At 24.9% G+C, this 15,880-nt stretch overlaps 7 protein-coding genes across 7 annotated transcripts; 4 read left to right on the top strand and 3 right to left on the bottom strand.

The window, feature by feature from the left end:
• Positions 1–17: 17 nt before the first annotated feature.
• ELE39_002036 (aspartyl protease ASP3) lies at positions 18–1,892 on the bottom strand (the record flags this gene model as incomplete). The annotated part of the gene is made up of 1 exon (XM_067344886.1): positions 18–1,892. The coding sequence occupies one exon, from the start codon at positions 1,890–1,892 to the stop codon at positions 18–20; it is 1,875 nt and encodes a 624-aa protein (XP_067199320.1).
• Positions 1,893–2,802: 910 nt separating this feature from the next.
• Positions 2,803–5,373, top strand: ELE39_002035 (AMP-activated kinase catalytic subunit alpha-1; the record flags this gene model as incomplete). The annotated part of the gene is made up of 1 exon (XM_067344885.1): positions 2,803–5,373. One exon carries the CDS (start codon positions 2,803–2,805, stop codon positions 5,371–5,373), a length of 2,571 nt encoding a protein of 856 aa, XP_067199319.1.
• A 562-nt stretch (positions 5,374–5,935) lies between these two features.
• On the top strand, positions 5,936–8,719 carry ELE39_002034 (uncharacterized protein; the record flags this gene model as incomplete). The annotated part of the gene is made up of 1 exon (XM_067344884.1): positions 5,936–8,719. One exon carries the CDS (start codon positions 5,936–5,938, stop codon positions 8,717–8,719), a length of 2,784 nt encoding a protein of 927 aa, XP_067199318.1.
• A 24-nt stretch (positions 8,720–8,743) lies between these two features.
• On the bottom strand, positions 8,744–9,280 carry ELE39_002032 (SFT2 family; the record flags this gene model as incomplete). The annotated part of the gene is made up of 1 exon (XM_067344882.1): positions 8,744–9,280. The coding sequence occupies one exon, from the start codon at positions 9,278–9,280 to the stop codon at positions 8,744–8,746; it is 537 nt and encodes a 178-aa protein (XP_067199316.1).
• Positions 9,281–10,771: 1,491 nt separating this feature from the next.
• ELE39_002031 (casein kinase II) lies at positions 10,772–11,797 on the top strand (the record flags this gene model as incomplete). The annotated part of the gene is made up of 1 exon (XM_067344881.1): positions 10,772–11,797. One exon carries the CDS (start codon positions 10,772–10,774, stop codon positions 11,795–11,797), a length of 1,026 nt encoding a protein of 341 aa, XP_067199315.1.
• A 497-nt stretch (positions 11,798–12,294) lies between these two features.
• Positions 12,295–14,193, top strand: ELE39_002030 (ATP synthase alpha chain; the record flags this gene model as incomplete). Its single annotated transcript, XM_067344880.1, has 1 exon — positions 12,295–14,193. The coding sequence occupies one exon, from the start codon at positions 12,295–12,297 to the stop codon at positions 14,191–14,193; it is 1,899 nt and encodes a 632-aa protein (XP_067199314.1).
• A 13-nt stretch (positions 14,194–14,206) lies between these two features.
• ELE39_002029 (uncharacterized protein) lies at positions 14,207–15,776 on the bottom strand (the record flags this gene model as incomplete). Its single annotated transcript, XM_067344879.1, has 2 exons — positions 14,207–14,224; positions 14,277–15,776. The coding sequence occupies 2 exons, from the start codon at positions 15,774–15,776 to the stop codon at positions 14,207–14,209; spliced, it is 1,518 nt and encodes a 505-aa protein (XP_067199313.1).
• Between the last annotated feature and the right edge of the window lie 104 nt (positions 15,777–15,880).

Raw genomic sequence — 15,880 nt, 5'->3', positions numbered from 1 at the left:
AATCAAATCTAAAATAATTAAAAGAATAAATTACTTAGAATTGGAGGGAATTTCCAATTTTCTGATAATCTTCCATTAAGTTTAGTCCAATAAAGTTCAGCTTCATCATCATCTGGAGGTACAAATGATTCATTAGTAGAAGAAAGTTTACTGTATATATATTTTCTGGTATCTTTATTATGTTTAGCTTTGGCAATGCCAACAGCAGATCCAATTTTTGGAATATTTTTTGCATAAACAGTATAATAAAATCTCATGAATAATGAACCAAGTAAATATGAGTGCCCATATTCTCCTGGTACATCAATCATCATTACACCTGGTTTACATTTTCCTTGTTCATTTGGAGTCAAATAAAGTTCTGGTGGAATGATAAGTTGAAAACCATCTTTAAAAGTATAAGTGAAGTTAGGAAAATGTTGAATAATTTTTGGATCAATCTTTTTAGAATCTAAATGAATTTGAGAACAATCACCAAAAGGTTGGTATTCTTTAATAAAGTGATTATATTCAAAATTTGGTAAAGTATAGAAAGAGGTACCGGAATCAAAAATAACATAACCTGGAGTTCGATTAGTTTTATCGATACTTTTATTAAAAGTTTTATAAATATAAATATCCATTGGAGGATCTTCATAATGTCCAAATTTTTTATGTAAATGTTCATTTTCAAGATTTTCCCATTCATAAGCAAGAGAGCCATAATCACAACAATATTTGGTATCTCCAATATAAAGTGATTCTAATTCAACTTGCCAGTAATGTTCTCTAATGACTGGAAGAATATGGAGTTCTTCTTGGAATAGATTATGGTCAATTCCACCGAGTAATAAAATAGCACAAGGTTTTGAAAGTTTATCATTATTATTAATTGGTTTAATTCGATAGTCATTTATATATATAGAAAATATATTATTTTGAATAAGTCCTTGACTTTGTAGTCTTTCAATTAAAGGAAGTTGTAGTTTTTTAGAGGAAGACATTTGAGTGAACCCAAGTCCAAGTACACCTTCAAGTTCAATAGCATCAAATATATCAATTTTGCTATTTTCAGTATTTTCAACTTCTTCAATAATTCCAATAACATGTTTATTAAGTTGAAAATTATCAAATTTAAGTGTTTCAAGAATTAATTTACCATAAATTTTACCAGTACCGAAAACTACTGATATATTATCATATTTGGAAATTCTTTTGAATGATTTTGAAATGTATTTGGAATATCTTTTAACTTTTTGACAACTTGATTGGTTGCATTCTTCTCCAATAATCCAAAGATTGCTACTTCCAGTGTCAATAATAGGCCAGAATTCTTGTTCAGGTTCTCCAATTCTAATTCTACAAACAAAGAGGGAATTTTTTACTTCAAAGAGTGGTATTGTTATATTTGTAAGAAAAACGTCATAAGGTATAATTTCTCCATTTACATTTAATACATTAATGGTTTTATAAATTTTTTTATTATTTAAAATATCATAAATATTACCCAACTTTGGGTTAATCAGGAAAGATTCTGAGTCTGAGTAAATAAGTTTTGATCCATTTGAGTTATAAGAATAGGAGTTTTCAAATTGGTCATGATTTTCATTATTATAATCTTCATAATCATGATCTTCATAATCATGGTATTCATAATCATGATCACGATCAAGATCACGATCGTCATCATGTTTGGAATCTTTTTCATAATCACGATAAGATGTTGCCCATTTATAAACATCTTCATTTGTAAAATTACCAGAAACTTCGAAAATTTCATCATTTTTCAAAAAGTTTATATGGTTAATTAGTTTATCGGAAGAATTTATTAAAGTTAATCTTGCTGTTTTTTTTACATTAAAAATGGTGATTATTAGCAATATATAATTAATTATTAATGAAATAGTACCCATATTATTGGAATTAATTCAATAAAGAAGCTTAGAATAAGGAAAGTCAGAGAGAAAGAAAGAGTTGAATAAGTTAAATGATGAGTGTTCAATAAATACTCTTAACTTATAAATTGAACTTTTATTTCCTTATCTAATTGACTTTAATTATTAAATATATAATTATATAATAAAATATCTTTAAAATATTTACCTTCAGTTTGAACTTAATATTATACTCATATTAAAATCAATTAAACAATAAAGAAGATTCTTTATATTTTATATTAAATATTAAATATTTAAAAAAAAAGATATGGACATTTAACTCAAAAAAAAAATTGAGGGGGGTTGCGATGTTGGTACCAAATAAAAGGTATCGAATATGATCATAAGAAGTCGAATAAAGGGGGGGGGGGAAAAAAGCAAGGGATTAAATGCGAAATATTTATTTTATTTTAATAATATAAAATAAAATAATATTTATTGAAGTTTATGAAATATATGTAAAGAAGAATGAAAAATACAATTTAAGATAAATAAAGAAAATTCAAATAAACTATATTTTCTAATATTAAATCTTATATTATTAAATTCTATATATATAAATTTACATTTTATATAAAAAATGTACTTTAAAGTATAATATAAGAGATGAAGAATTCATATACAAGAAAAAATTATTTATATATTTTCATATATAAATAAAAGAATAATAACAAAAGTAATAACGAAGAAAATAAAGAAGGAAACGAAGGAAAAAGATAAAGGGATAAATTTAAACAAGAAGAAAAAAAAGAAAAGTGTTTAACCAGCTTAATATTTAAATAAATTTTAATATCGGTACCTATTATATTATAATATAATATAATAGGTACCGATAAATATAATTTTCAAAAATTTAACTAGAAATAATAAAAAAGAGATTATAAAAATGAATAATGCTAATAAGAGCACAAGAAAGAATGGGTATTTATCATATAAAATTAAGGATTTTAGGATTGGTCAGACTTTAGGTATTGGATCTTTTGGGAAAGTAAAGTTAGCAATACATGAGCCAACGGGAAAAAAAGTAGCAGTCAAAATTATGAATAAATTAAAGATGAAAGCAATTAATATGTATGAGAAATCAATTAAAGAAATCAGTATTTTAAAAAGTATTATACATCCTCATATTATAAGATTATATGAGGTTATTGATACTCCTTCTGATATTTATATTATTATGGAATATGTAACAGGAGGGGAATTATTTGATTATATTATACAAAAAGGAAGGATTTCTGAAGATGAATCAAGAAGATTATTTCAACAAATTATTTCAGGAATGGAGTATTGTTATATTAATAGAATATGCCATCGTGATTTAAAACCTGAAAATATATTATTAGATGAAAATAACAATATTAAAATTGGTGATTTTGGATTATCAAGCTTTATTTCTGATGGTGATTTTTTAAATACATCTTGTGGATCACCAAATTATGCTGCACCAGAAGTTGTTTCAGGAAAAGCATATACAGGACCAGAAATAGATGTATGGTCTTGTGGTGTGATATTATATGCATTATTATGTGGATCATTACCATTTGATGATGAAAATGTTGGTAATTTATTTAGAAAGATTCGACATGGTGCATTTAGTTTACCTGGCCATATTTCTGATTTAGCAAAAGTGTTGATTACTAAAATGTTAACAGTGGATCCTTCTTTAAGAATTACATATAAGGAAATAAGATATAATACGTGGTTTAGATATAATTTACCATTTTATTTAGAACCTCAGTATTATCATTTACTATTATATAAATTGTCACCAATAAATATGAAGAAATTGTTTAATAAAAGTGAATCCAATAAAGTTAATGCTGATGAGGAGACTTCTAATCATAAGATGATTATTGGTAAGATGCTTTCTGAGAATATCACTCAAGAAGGAGCATTATGGGCTCAAAAACAGAGAAGACATAATAAATTACATTCAGTTTTTTCAAGACAATTACAAAAGAAGATTGGTGTTTTAGTTCAAATATTTTCAAATGCTTCTATTAGAGATTCATCAAGAAGATCATCATATACTTGTTTTACTAATAACTCTTATTCTTCACGTTGTTGTAAGATGATGATTGGCCAAGAATCTACAAAGACAACTAATATAAACTTTAATAAATCAGATAAATCGAAACATTATCCGGTACAGGAAGCATTAAGTAATTCAACTGTTTCAACTTGTGCTTCTTCATCTTCATCTCTTAATAATAATAATGTTGGAAATAGTGGTAATAATACTAGCAATATTGGAGTAAGACAAAGTATTTTCAAGATTTTATATTTGAAAATTAACAAGAATTTGGTTGATAAGGAAAAGACAAGAAATGAATTGAATATAAATAAGAAATACGAGAAAAGGTTCCTTGACAAGGAGGAAGCTCAAAATAACAAGAATTCATCTAGTAGGCGGCCTGTTTTAGCTGTAATTGGAGACAAAAAAGAGGAGGAAAGATTTGTTAACTTAAATCTTACAGAGAAAATCAAACAAGTTATGTTAAATTGTAGTGATCACGACAAATTCAAGAGTGGGAGGTCTCTTGGGGATTGTACAGAATATCAAAGCATACCTACAGAGTCTAAAATAATGGACGAGAAACTACAAACAACTTTTTCTTGTTTTGAGAAGATTGAGAAAGGTGAAAAGATGAAGAGGCAAGTCGTGAACAACGACGAAAACAATGGGAGTGGAGATGGGAGTGGGAGTAGCAGTGGCAATTTCATGGCAACTAGCATTAAAATTTCATCACTTCCAATAACTTCATCCTCTCCCTCGCCTTCTTCCTCTTCTTCCTCTTCTTCCTCTTCTTCCTCTTCCTCCTCTTCCTCCTCCTCCTCCTCCTCCTCAGGCCACAGCACAATAAATGTGAGTCTTGGAACAAATAGATGGCTCCTAGGATTTGAGGTTTCTGGAAATTTGACAAGAATTATAAAAATTGTATTATTTACATTAAAATCTTCAAATTATGAATGGACATTTATTTCTTCACACAAGTTAAGATGTAGACTAAAATCATCTTCTTCTTTAACAATAACAAAGAAAACATATTCAGATGATGAAAGTAAAAATGACGATAGCAACAATAATAGCATTAATGATAATAATGGGATCAATAATAATAATAATGATGATGATATTAATAATGATAATATGAATAGTAATAATAATATTAATAACAGTAGTAATAATGATAGTAATAATCTTCATCATCATTTAGTAGAAGGTATTTACCCATTAAAATCTGAAAACATGATGAATAATACAATTATACAAGGAAAAACGACTCCTGCTGACAATTTAACCACCATACAACTCTTTAAAATGAATCCATTCAAATACCTTATTGATATACAAATCTATGATGGACCTCTAATTACAAATGCCTTTCAGGCATTTAAACTAACAAGTAAAATTTACTATAATCTCAAAAATGATTTTTATATTGATATCTTCTAGATTTTAAGCTTAGATTTTCTTTAAAAATATTTTTCTCACATTCTTGTGAATTTTCTTATCAATTTATTTAATAGGTACCGTTTTTTTCCGCGCGCGGCAATATTTGTAATGCAAATAAAAAAGAGCATGTGGTCAAGGATTACTTACGAGGCGCACAGGACACACAAAAAATAAATCATTAAAACTAAGTATTGATTTTTTTCTTTTTGTTTGTTTCTGTAATTTTAAATTACAGTGTAAATTAAAAAAAATGTGGATTTCATCATTTTATTTTATTAAAAAAAAAAAGAGGGGATGGTGTAAAATTATAATTGTGGGAAAGGAGAAACAGGAAATGAAGGAAAAAAAAAGTTTTGGCGGCAAACATAGAATATATTAAAAATGTGAAGGATTCAAGAATATTGTAATATTGACAATTAATTATGTTTTAATTAAAATAATTAAACTAATTAATAGTAATAGTAAATCAGGAAACAAGTATTAATACAGTGAGTTTACACATTATTTATCCAAATTAATCAAATAAATATTAAATTGAACTAAACAAAGATTCAAACAAAAAATGGATAAAGTATCGAAACTTGGATATTTGCAAGTAAATCAAGATGAATTAAATAAGTTTGAAAAAGAAGAAAAGCTTGATATTAAGCAAGAATTACTTATTGAGTCACAATTTATTTATTTTAATTCAACAAATGAAGGAGATACACTTATATATAATAAATTAAGTAATAGCTTATTTAGAATAAATTCCAATGAAATTTTTGAATATCAACTACCTAAATTATATGAATTAGAATTCTCCTATAAACCTTTACATCTGATTATGTATATTAATACTAAAGAAGAAACTAATAATTATATCATATTTTTAGCATATATTCAACAAGATGAAGATAATGCTGTTAATAGTAGTAATCAAAAATTACTTGTAATTAGAAAAATTCATCTGGAAAAACAAATGGTTGATGATCAAAATAATAATAATTATTATAAATGGAATGAAATGGATTATATTGAGACTAAAATCCATATTGAGAATAATCAAATTCTGAGAGGAATTATATGGTGGGAAGATTCACCAAATCAATCATCAATTTTTGATGAACAATGTTATCCTTCAATTTTAATGATTACCAATTCAAAGTTAATTTTATTTTCTTTAAAGGAACACGTTATTCATCCAATATGGCAAATTAATGAACATAATCTTCAATTTTGGTATAATATGGAATTTCAGTCTCTATTATTACAAACTGGACCCAACATACTTACTCCATATATTAATATTAATATGAATCAACAACAAAAACCTATTAAACTTCAACCTTTGGAACTTATTTTAAATTCTGAAATTAGACAAGAAGATATATTTCTTTTGAACATTTATCAAAATCTTTATTGTGTTCATATTGATTATAGTAATAAAAGAATTTCACTTAGGGATCTATTCAACCAAGACTCTTCTGATCTTGTTTTAGATATTGGAGAAACTTTCCAGGAATTTACATTATTGGTCGTAGATAACGTAATTGTTGTAATAAATCTTCATGGAAAAAAATTATTTGGTCTTTTTGATATAAAACTTGTTAAAAAAAATAATAGCAAGAATATTTCAAAAAGTAACAACGCCAATGATTGCCAAGATAAACAACTCGGAAATGATAGTAATAACAATATATGTCATTATTATATGGTACCAACATTATTTAGTGACGAATTGAATGATAATACAATAATTTGTTTATATGATAATAATAAAAATGATATGTATATGAAATCTTTGAAGAAAATTAAAAGTCATCATTTGAATAATTATCATATTATTCTTGTTAACTCATCCTGTAATATAGTAATTAAATTAGATGTTAACAAAATTCAATATTCAAGACTAAATCTTTGCAATAAATTGTTAATTGATAATATAATAAATATTGAAAAGATGGATATATTGCCTTTTATTTCCAATAGAAATCTTTTATGGGATGATATACTCTTGGAAAAATTAAAATTTCTTGTTAATAAAGAAATTGATAATAACAATAATAATTCAATAAAGTCTTCTTGTCCAAAAGTCTTTACATTATTGATGGAAATAATCAAAGTTAAAATTGATATGAAAGTGAAAATAAATCAAGAATATTATGAAATTCTTCTTGAATTAATTCTCTATATTAAAAGAGAATCACTTTTACAATACGTATTGCAATACCATATATTCGAAGACTCTAATAAGATCTTAAAAGAGCTTTACAATATGTACTTATTTAATAGAAATAAAGATGAATTTCCATCAGCCAAAGCAAACCAAGAAACAAGACATGTTAGATTCAATAGTAAAGTTTTGGATAAATATGGAAATAATCAAACTTCAAGATACTTCAAATTAGAGAATATATCTTGGCTGGAACAGATTTGTTTGGATACCGCTTACAGAATGAATAATATCAAGATTTTGATTGATATTCTGATTTATAGAAAAGAATATAGAAGGGCCATAAAAATATTAAGAGATAAATCTGAGCAAAAGGTCATTATTAATATTAATAATAAAGAAATATCCATAAAAATGATTATTTTAACATTGTCAAAAAATAATCAAGCTTGTAAATATCCAATTTATAATATATTATACAAATTAGGTAATGATATAGAATTTCAAGAAAACGATCCAAATCTTTTTAGAGATGTTATTAAAGAGATCAGAAACTGGATTAATGAATATTTTGAACAAGTTAAGTCAATTAATGATGTAATTTCAAATAATAGAAGAGCTGAATCAAGTGATATAGTTGAAAAATATAACTTTTCCATAATTGGAAGACCAAATATTAATAAATGCAATATTTGGCTTCCAGAACTAATAAATATGAAGGATTTGAATGGGAGTGATGAATTAATGAACTCTAGATATACTGGAAACAACAATGATCATGATCATAGTAGTAGTGGTAATATTGATGAGTTTGAAAAAAGTGCAATTTCTGACTCAGATTCTGAATTTAAAAGTTCATTAAAGAATTCAAATTACTCAACGTTTGAGTCAATATACGTTTCAGCGACTGAATCAAATGAAACATTTATCATTACCAACTCTGGTGATAAACAAAGCAATAATAATGGTGTTGGTAGTGGTATTAGTAGTAGTAGTAGTGATTGTTGCAATGAAAACTTATTAAAAAATTCTACAGAACGTAATTTAATAAGAGGCAATAATAGTGGGAAATCCCCACTCTTACATCACGAACCAGGATTTATATCATCTTCCAGTATATATATCAACAACTCATCAGACTCTTCTTCTTATTCTTCTGATACGTCATCTAGCTTTAATAGTTATGAATAAGTAATATTACTAATTTTGTTAAATTCAAATGGGTAATGGAGTGTTTTTACTAGATAAAAACGGCAAATTGTTTGCCAATCCTGAAAATAAATTGTTACTCATATAATTCAATGCACTATATCCACCTGGAAAATTTGTAATCAAGAATGAAATTAATGAAATAATTTGTACCAATGAAAATAATAATGTTAACAAATAACTCTTTAAAAATAATGTTGCATACAATGTTAATGATAAGCTTGAAATATATACAAATGAAAAAGGTAGTCTTTCCTTTTCTACCATATATTTTAAAAATCCACCAATTCCTTTTAATACTGCAAAACTTGCCATAAAAAAAAATGAACCAAATGTAAATAGAATTGCAAATTTATGTGGCGAAACCACAATTATCGGTAAAAACATAAATGATAGAGACAAGAACAATATTGATGTTCCCATACATAATAAAAATGTTAGTATTTTTTGTGGATTTAAAGTTTCTGCAGTATCTTGAACTTTCTGTTGAGCTTTATAAATAACATTTTTTGCTGATTCTGTTGTTATCTTTGCTAACATCATCTTTAATTAGTTTTTCCAAAAATTTTACTTTATTAATGTTCTATCTTTATACTTTGACCTTGTAATTTTTGCGAAAATTACCACCACTCAAAACGTACCATATACAACTGAGAAATTTAAAATGTCAATCTGTAGTAATTCTAAATAAATGAAAGATTTTAAGTAAGTACGTATGTATATATGCTTTTTAAAATCTAATAATTAGTATAATTTCTCTTTTACGTATTATTAGTTGGCTTGAATATTTTTAATTATTTTTTTTTCTTAATAATTAATTGAATGTCACCCGCCTGCAATAAATCAAATAATTTGCCCGCTGTTTTGTGTAAATATTAATTAAATAATATTGTATAATAATATTTTTGCTATTAAATATTAATATTTAAATATACACTTCAAAATACTAACTTGCATCAGTATATAATTAAAATGGCAAATTTATCAATTGATTTACTTGAATATGATTGATTTTATTTTAAATTTTTCCAATCAATTACCACACAAAAATAGAGAGTTTTTATTTCTCAAATATTTATTCTGTATTTACACTATACTCTGGTTTTATTTAATAAAAGCATGTAAAAAAAATTTTTTTTTAACGATTTTCTTAATTAACAACTTTATTCTTGTAAAATGATTCTTTTGAAAGCTTTCCCCTTTCTACTTTTAATGAATTTTAACTACATGCATTATACACGTAATGCAATTTTTATTTTATATATCGGTATGTCCACATAAAAATTATTAATTTACATGCTATACACAAGAAATAATCGCATGCATTAAAATATTTGATTAAATTAATCATAACAAATAATAGTGTAGTAATTCAATTCAAAATGGCATTTGCAAGTTAAAGTTAAAATTTTAATCATGTGATTTAATTTTTTTTTCATATATATATATTCCTAATATCATGGAAAATAAACAATTATTATTCTATTAAATTAAGGAAAGAGAAAGTACGACCAATATGAAATTTGAATGATCTATGTTTATTTGTATTAAAAAACTAAATACAATAATAAAGCAATAGTATTAGTGAGTTCACCAATTTAAAAGTAATAATACATTAATAAATTAAAATGTTTTTTTTATTAAAAAAAATCCGAAAGATTATGTAAATATTCTAATCGTTTAAAATTTTTCCTTCTTTATTACCAATTCAAGGCCCGCCACAAAGTCGGCGCCAAATGATGAGACCTGATTTTAGCTAAAATAGGAATATTAGCAAATTAAATTCAAGAATACTAAGAAAAGGAAAAAAAAGAAGTTAAATTAAAACCTGGGATTTTAATTAAAACCATTAAAAGGAAGTAGAGTGATTAAGGAAGTTTGCTCTGGTAAATGTAAGAAGCTGAAAGTCAAATCAATACTCGAGTTTTAGAAGTAGCAAAAGGTAGATATAATATTGAAAATATTTTATCATTTTTATTATTTCACCTTTTTTTTTTTGATCATTAAAAAAACTTTAATAATTAAAAGAAAAAAATGAGTAGCAATAATAACTCAGCCAATAAGTGGCCACTTCCACGATTATATTCAGATGTTAATATATATAAGCCTCGAGAATATTGGGACTATGAAAACTTTCAAATTGAATATAGCAATCCAAATAATTATGAAATAATTAAAAAAGTAGGTAGAGGAAAATATAGTGAAGTATTTGAAGGAATAAATGTAATTACAAATGAAAAAGTAATAATTAAAGTACTTAGACCAGTTAAAAGAAAGAAAATTAAGCGTGAGATAAAGATATTATATAATTTACATGGCGGTCCAAATATTGTAAAATTGTTGGACATAATAAAAGATCCAAGCAGTGGTACGATAAGCCTTGTATTTGAATGCCTTGATAATGTTGATTTTAAAAGCCTATTCCCAACATTTAATGATAATGATATAAGATTTTATATATATCAAATTCTAAAAGCCTTAGATTTTTGTCATTCACAAGGTATTATGCACCGTGATGTTAAACCACATAATGTAATTATTGATCCAAAGAAGAAAGAATTAAGATTAATTGATTGGGGTTTGGCAGAATTCTATCACCCTAGACAGGATTACAATGTAAGAGTTGCTAGTAGATATTATAAAGGACCAGAATTACTTATTGATTTTCAATATTATGATTATTCTTTGGATATTTGGAGTTTAGGATGTGTTCTAGCTGGATTAATTTTTAAGAGGGATCCATTCTTTTGTGGAGTTGATAACAATGACCAACTTGTTAAAATTGCTAGAGTTTTGGGCACTGATGGTTTATTTGAATACCTTGCTAAATATAAAAAACAATTGGAGCCCTATTTTGATGATTTACTTGGTAGACATACTAGAAAACCCTGGAGTAAATTTATCAATGCTGATAATCAACATCTTGTTAATCCTGTTGTTTTGGATTTACTTGATAAAATGTTAGTTTATGATCATGCTGAGAGAATTCTTCCAAAAGAAGCTTTGGCTCATCCTTATTTTGAAAAAATTCACCAGGAAGAGCAGAAAAGATTATCATAATTTACACTATTTATACAGTAAACTGTTCAAACAACTAAACTCCCAAGATTTTATCTTTCAATTTCCATTTAATTAATTATAGTGCCAAATTTATTTATTATTACTATCGTATTTCTCCTTTAGTGCCTAGTAAAGGCAATATAAATTTTTCATATTTATTTCTAATACTATTATTATTATTATTATTTTTTACACTTTAATCTTGAGATTAATATATTTTTTTTCAAAATATTTTTTATGCGTCATGCGGGTATACAAAATTTTTTTAATATCAAAAAATACGGTACCCGGTACCTTTTATTTTTTTGAGAAAGTCAGAAAAAAAAATCATGTATTATGTATCAAAATTTTATTGATTAAAAAATTAACATAAGCCAATTTGAAATTTATTCATAAAATGTAAATTATTACTTATAATAAACAAATGTATTATATTATATATGAAGAATTAATGTTTTTTTTTAAAAAAATAAATAAAGTTTAAAAAAAGAAGAAAAATGATTATTAATAAAAACTCAATTAATGTTTTGAAATCACTTAATCATTGTTTTTCTTCTTCTTCTTCTTACAATATTATCCCAAATTATACTTATGGAATCAATCAATATATTTCAAAAAATAATTTTGGTTTTTTTGGATATCTTATAAACAAAATTGTAATATATAATAGTAATAACATATTAAATAAAATATTTTCAAAATATTATAAAGGTCCAAGTTACTCATTTTCAATGTATAATAAACCCAATTTCAGCTCTTTATATAATAAAACTTGTATATTTATACCTTTTTCCTACTCTAAATCTTCTCTTAATGCGCAATTATTATCTTCATCATCGTTATCATATCTCAATACTCACTCTTTATCTTACTATTCAACAATTAATGACCATAATAACAAAAGAATTGGTCAAGTAATATCTGTTGCTGATGGAATTGCTCAAGTTGATGGTATTAGATCAGTAAAATATGGAGAATTAGTTGAATTTTCAACAGGAGAAAAAGGTATGGCATTAAATCTTGAAAGTGATCATGTTGGTGTTGTTATATTAGGTGAAGATAGAAATATTAGAAAAGGAGACAAAGTTATCTCAACCAATACTATTGTTAATTGTCCAGTTGGTAAAGAACTTCTTGGTAGAGTTGTTGATGCTTTGGGAAATCCTATTGATGGTAAACCTCCTATTATTTCTTCAGAAAAAAGAGAAATTGATGTTAAAGCTCCGGGAATTATGGATAGAAAATCTATCAATGAGCAACTTATTACTGGTATCAAATTTATTGATGCTCTTATACCTATTGGACTAGGACAAAGAGAAGCTATTGTTGGTGATAGACAAACTGGTAAAACTTGTCTTGCTTTAGATATTATTCTCAATCAAAGAAAGTTTTATGATGATATTAAAACTAGAAAGTATTGTATATATGTTGCCATTGGTCAAAAAAGATCAAGTGTTGCTCAAATTGTTAAAATTCTTGAAAAATATGGTAAGTTTATTATAAATATTATTCAATTAATTGTTTATTTTCATTCTTTAGATGCTTTAAAATATACCATTATTATTGCAGCAACAGCCTCAAATGCTGCATCACTTCAATTCTTAGCTCCATTCACTGGATGTACAATGGGAGAATGGTTTAGAGATAATGGACAACATTGTATAATTGTTTATGACGATTTGTCTAAACAAGCTAATGCTTATAGACAAATTAGCTTATTATTAAGAAGACCTCCCGGAAGAGAATCTTATCCAGGAGATATATTTTATATACATAGTAGATTATTAGAAAGATCATCAAAATTATCTGATGAAAAAGGTGGCGGATCTTTAACAGCTTTACCCATTGTTGAAACTCAATCAAATAATTTCTCATCATTCATACCAACTAATATTACTTCAATAACTGATGGACAAATTGTACTTGATAGTGACTTATTCTTTAAAGGAAATAGACCAGCTTTTAATCTTGGATTATCAATTAGTAGAATTGGATCTTCTACTCAAAATAAATCAATTAAAAAAGTTACTCAGAATATTAAATTAGATTTATTACAATATAAAGAATTTAAACAATTCTCCAATTCAAATCAAAATAATTTAATTATTGATAATGATAAATATAAATTACTTGAAGAATTATTCCAACAAAATCAATTCCAATTCTTTGAGCCAGAATTTCTTACTTGTCTTATATATGCCATTAATAATCATAGTAAATTAAATATTAAAGATTTTAAGTTATTTGAAAAATCATTTCACGAATTTCTTTATTCTAAACAAGAATATAAAGATTTACTTAATACAATAAAAGTTTCTTCAGAATTTAATGATTTAATGAAATCCAAGGTAAACAAAGCAATTAATGAATTTTCTTGTATATTCAATAATCATTAGTTTTGATCATTTTTCATATAACTTGTAATTGCTAATAGCATAAGTAATATATTATTTGATAAAAGTATCTTTTTTGACTTTACATGATTAACATTAAAATAATTGAGAATATTGTAAATAATTGATTTGTAGAATTTTAATGCTCTAGTTATTTGTTTTTTATTCATATTTGGATAGAAATATAGTGGATTATTATTAATAGTTGAAAATGATCCTTTTACAATTATTTTATTTGGGCAAGGTAATTCCAAAATATTATAAATTATTTGTAAATAATGTAATGAAAATCCTAGTGTAGTTGATATTTCAAAATCTTGTTTATTATCCAAATTTTGAATCACATTAATTAAAGGAAGTAACATATTTCTGATCTTAAAATTTGAAGTCTTTTTTTCAATAGTAATTGGGTATATACAATATGAAACTTTATTTATTAAATCGTTTCTATATAAATCAATTTCCTTATTTAATTCATTAATATCAACAATGGTTTTTTCCATATCTATTTTATTTTGATTAATTAATTTATTCAATTCATGATTTTTTTTTTCGAAATCTCTAATATAATTTTTAATTTTCTCTTTTTCATCAACCTTTTCTTGTTTCTTTAATTTAATAATATTAAAATCATCATTATCTAATACTTTTGAATGATTTTTATCAATTTGTTCATAATTTATATCAAAAGACTCAAGTTGATTATTGATATTGTTATTTTCATTGATGATCCATTTGTTTTGATTAGCACATTTAATTTTAAGAGAATGATAATTCTCTAAATGATTCCTATAATTGACCAATATTCTATGTAGATTAATAATTCTTTCTATAATTTCTTTAACTTTATACTTTTTAATATCTTCAAATTTAACTTGGTTTTTATTGATTATTCTGTTCTTTGACTCATTATAGACGTATAAGATATTATTATTATTATTATGCAAAATATTTAAATATATCAATGTATTATCTTCGTTATTTTGTTCATTTTCTACTCCATCATTAGGTTTATATTTAATAAAATTACTCATTAAAAATGTATTAGAACTCCAAATTAATTCCTGGCTTGTTGACGATAATAAAGTCAAGAAAATTCTAGAATTTGAATATTGTAAAATTGACATTGGAAAAATAAACTCTGAAATAATTGATTCAGATAATAGTCCGACTAATTCATAATGTTTTTGTTTATCTCTTATATTCCAATTAATATAATAACCAGTATCCTTCTCATTTTGTTGATCTGTTTCATCTGAAAAAATTTCCAAGTCTTCACTTTTTGATAATAATACACTGAGCTTCTTCTTACCATTTTTTGTCTCACATTCCTGTATTATTGTTTCACATAGTATACAAGAATTAACATTATTATCATCTTTATTTCTTCCGCATACTCTTCTATTCATTAAATGAATATAATCAGTGATTAATTTAAATATTTTATCATCTTTTGACTCAAAAATTATTCTTAGTTCAATATTAAATTTTTCTTGCAATATTCCTTTAATTTTCTCACAATAATTTTTACCAAGTTTCAATTTAATGCTTTCCAAAGTACCAAGTGTCACTACTTTTTTTCTCATTGATCAGATAAATCAACTCCTTCTACTCTCTTTCCATCCCACACAAAAAATTAACGTTTAAAAATTTTTACTTTAATTAGAATTTTAAACTTTTTTTTTAATCT

Source organism: Cryptosporidium sp. chipmunk genotype I, assembly GCF_004936735.1.
Source record: "Cryptosporidium sp. chipmunk genotype I strain 37763 chromosome Unknown contig_21, whole genome shotgun sequence".
Classification (NCBI taxonomy): domain Eukaryota; phylum Apicomplexa; class Conoidasida; order Eucoccidiorida; family Cryptosporidiidae; genus Cryptosporidium; species Cryptosporidium sp. chipmunk genotype I.
This window is presented reverse-complemented; position numbering and strand designations above follow the sequence as displayed.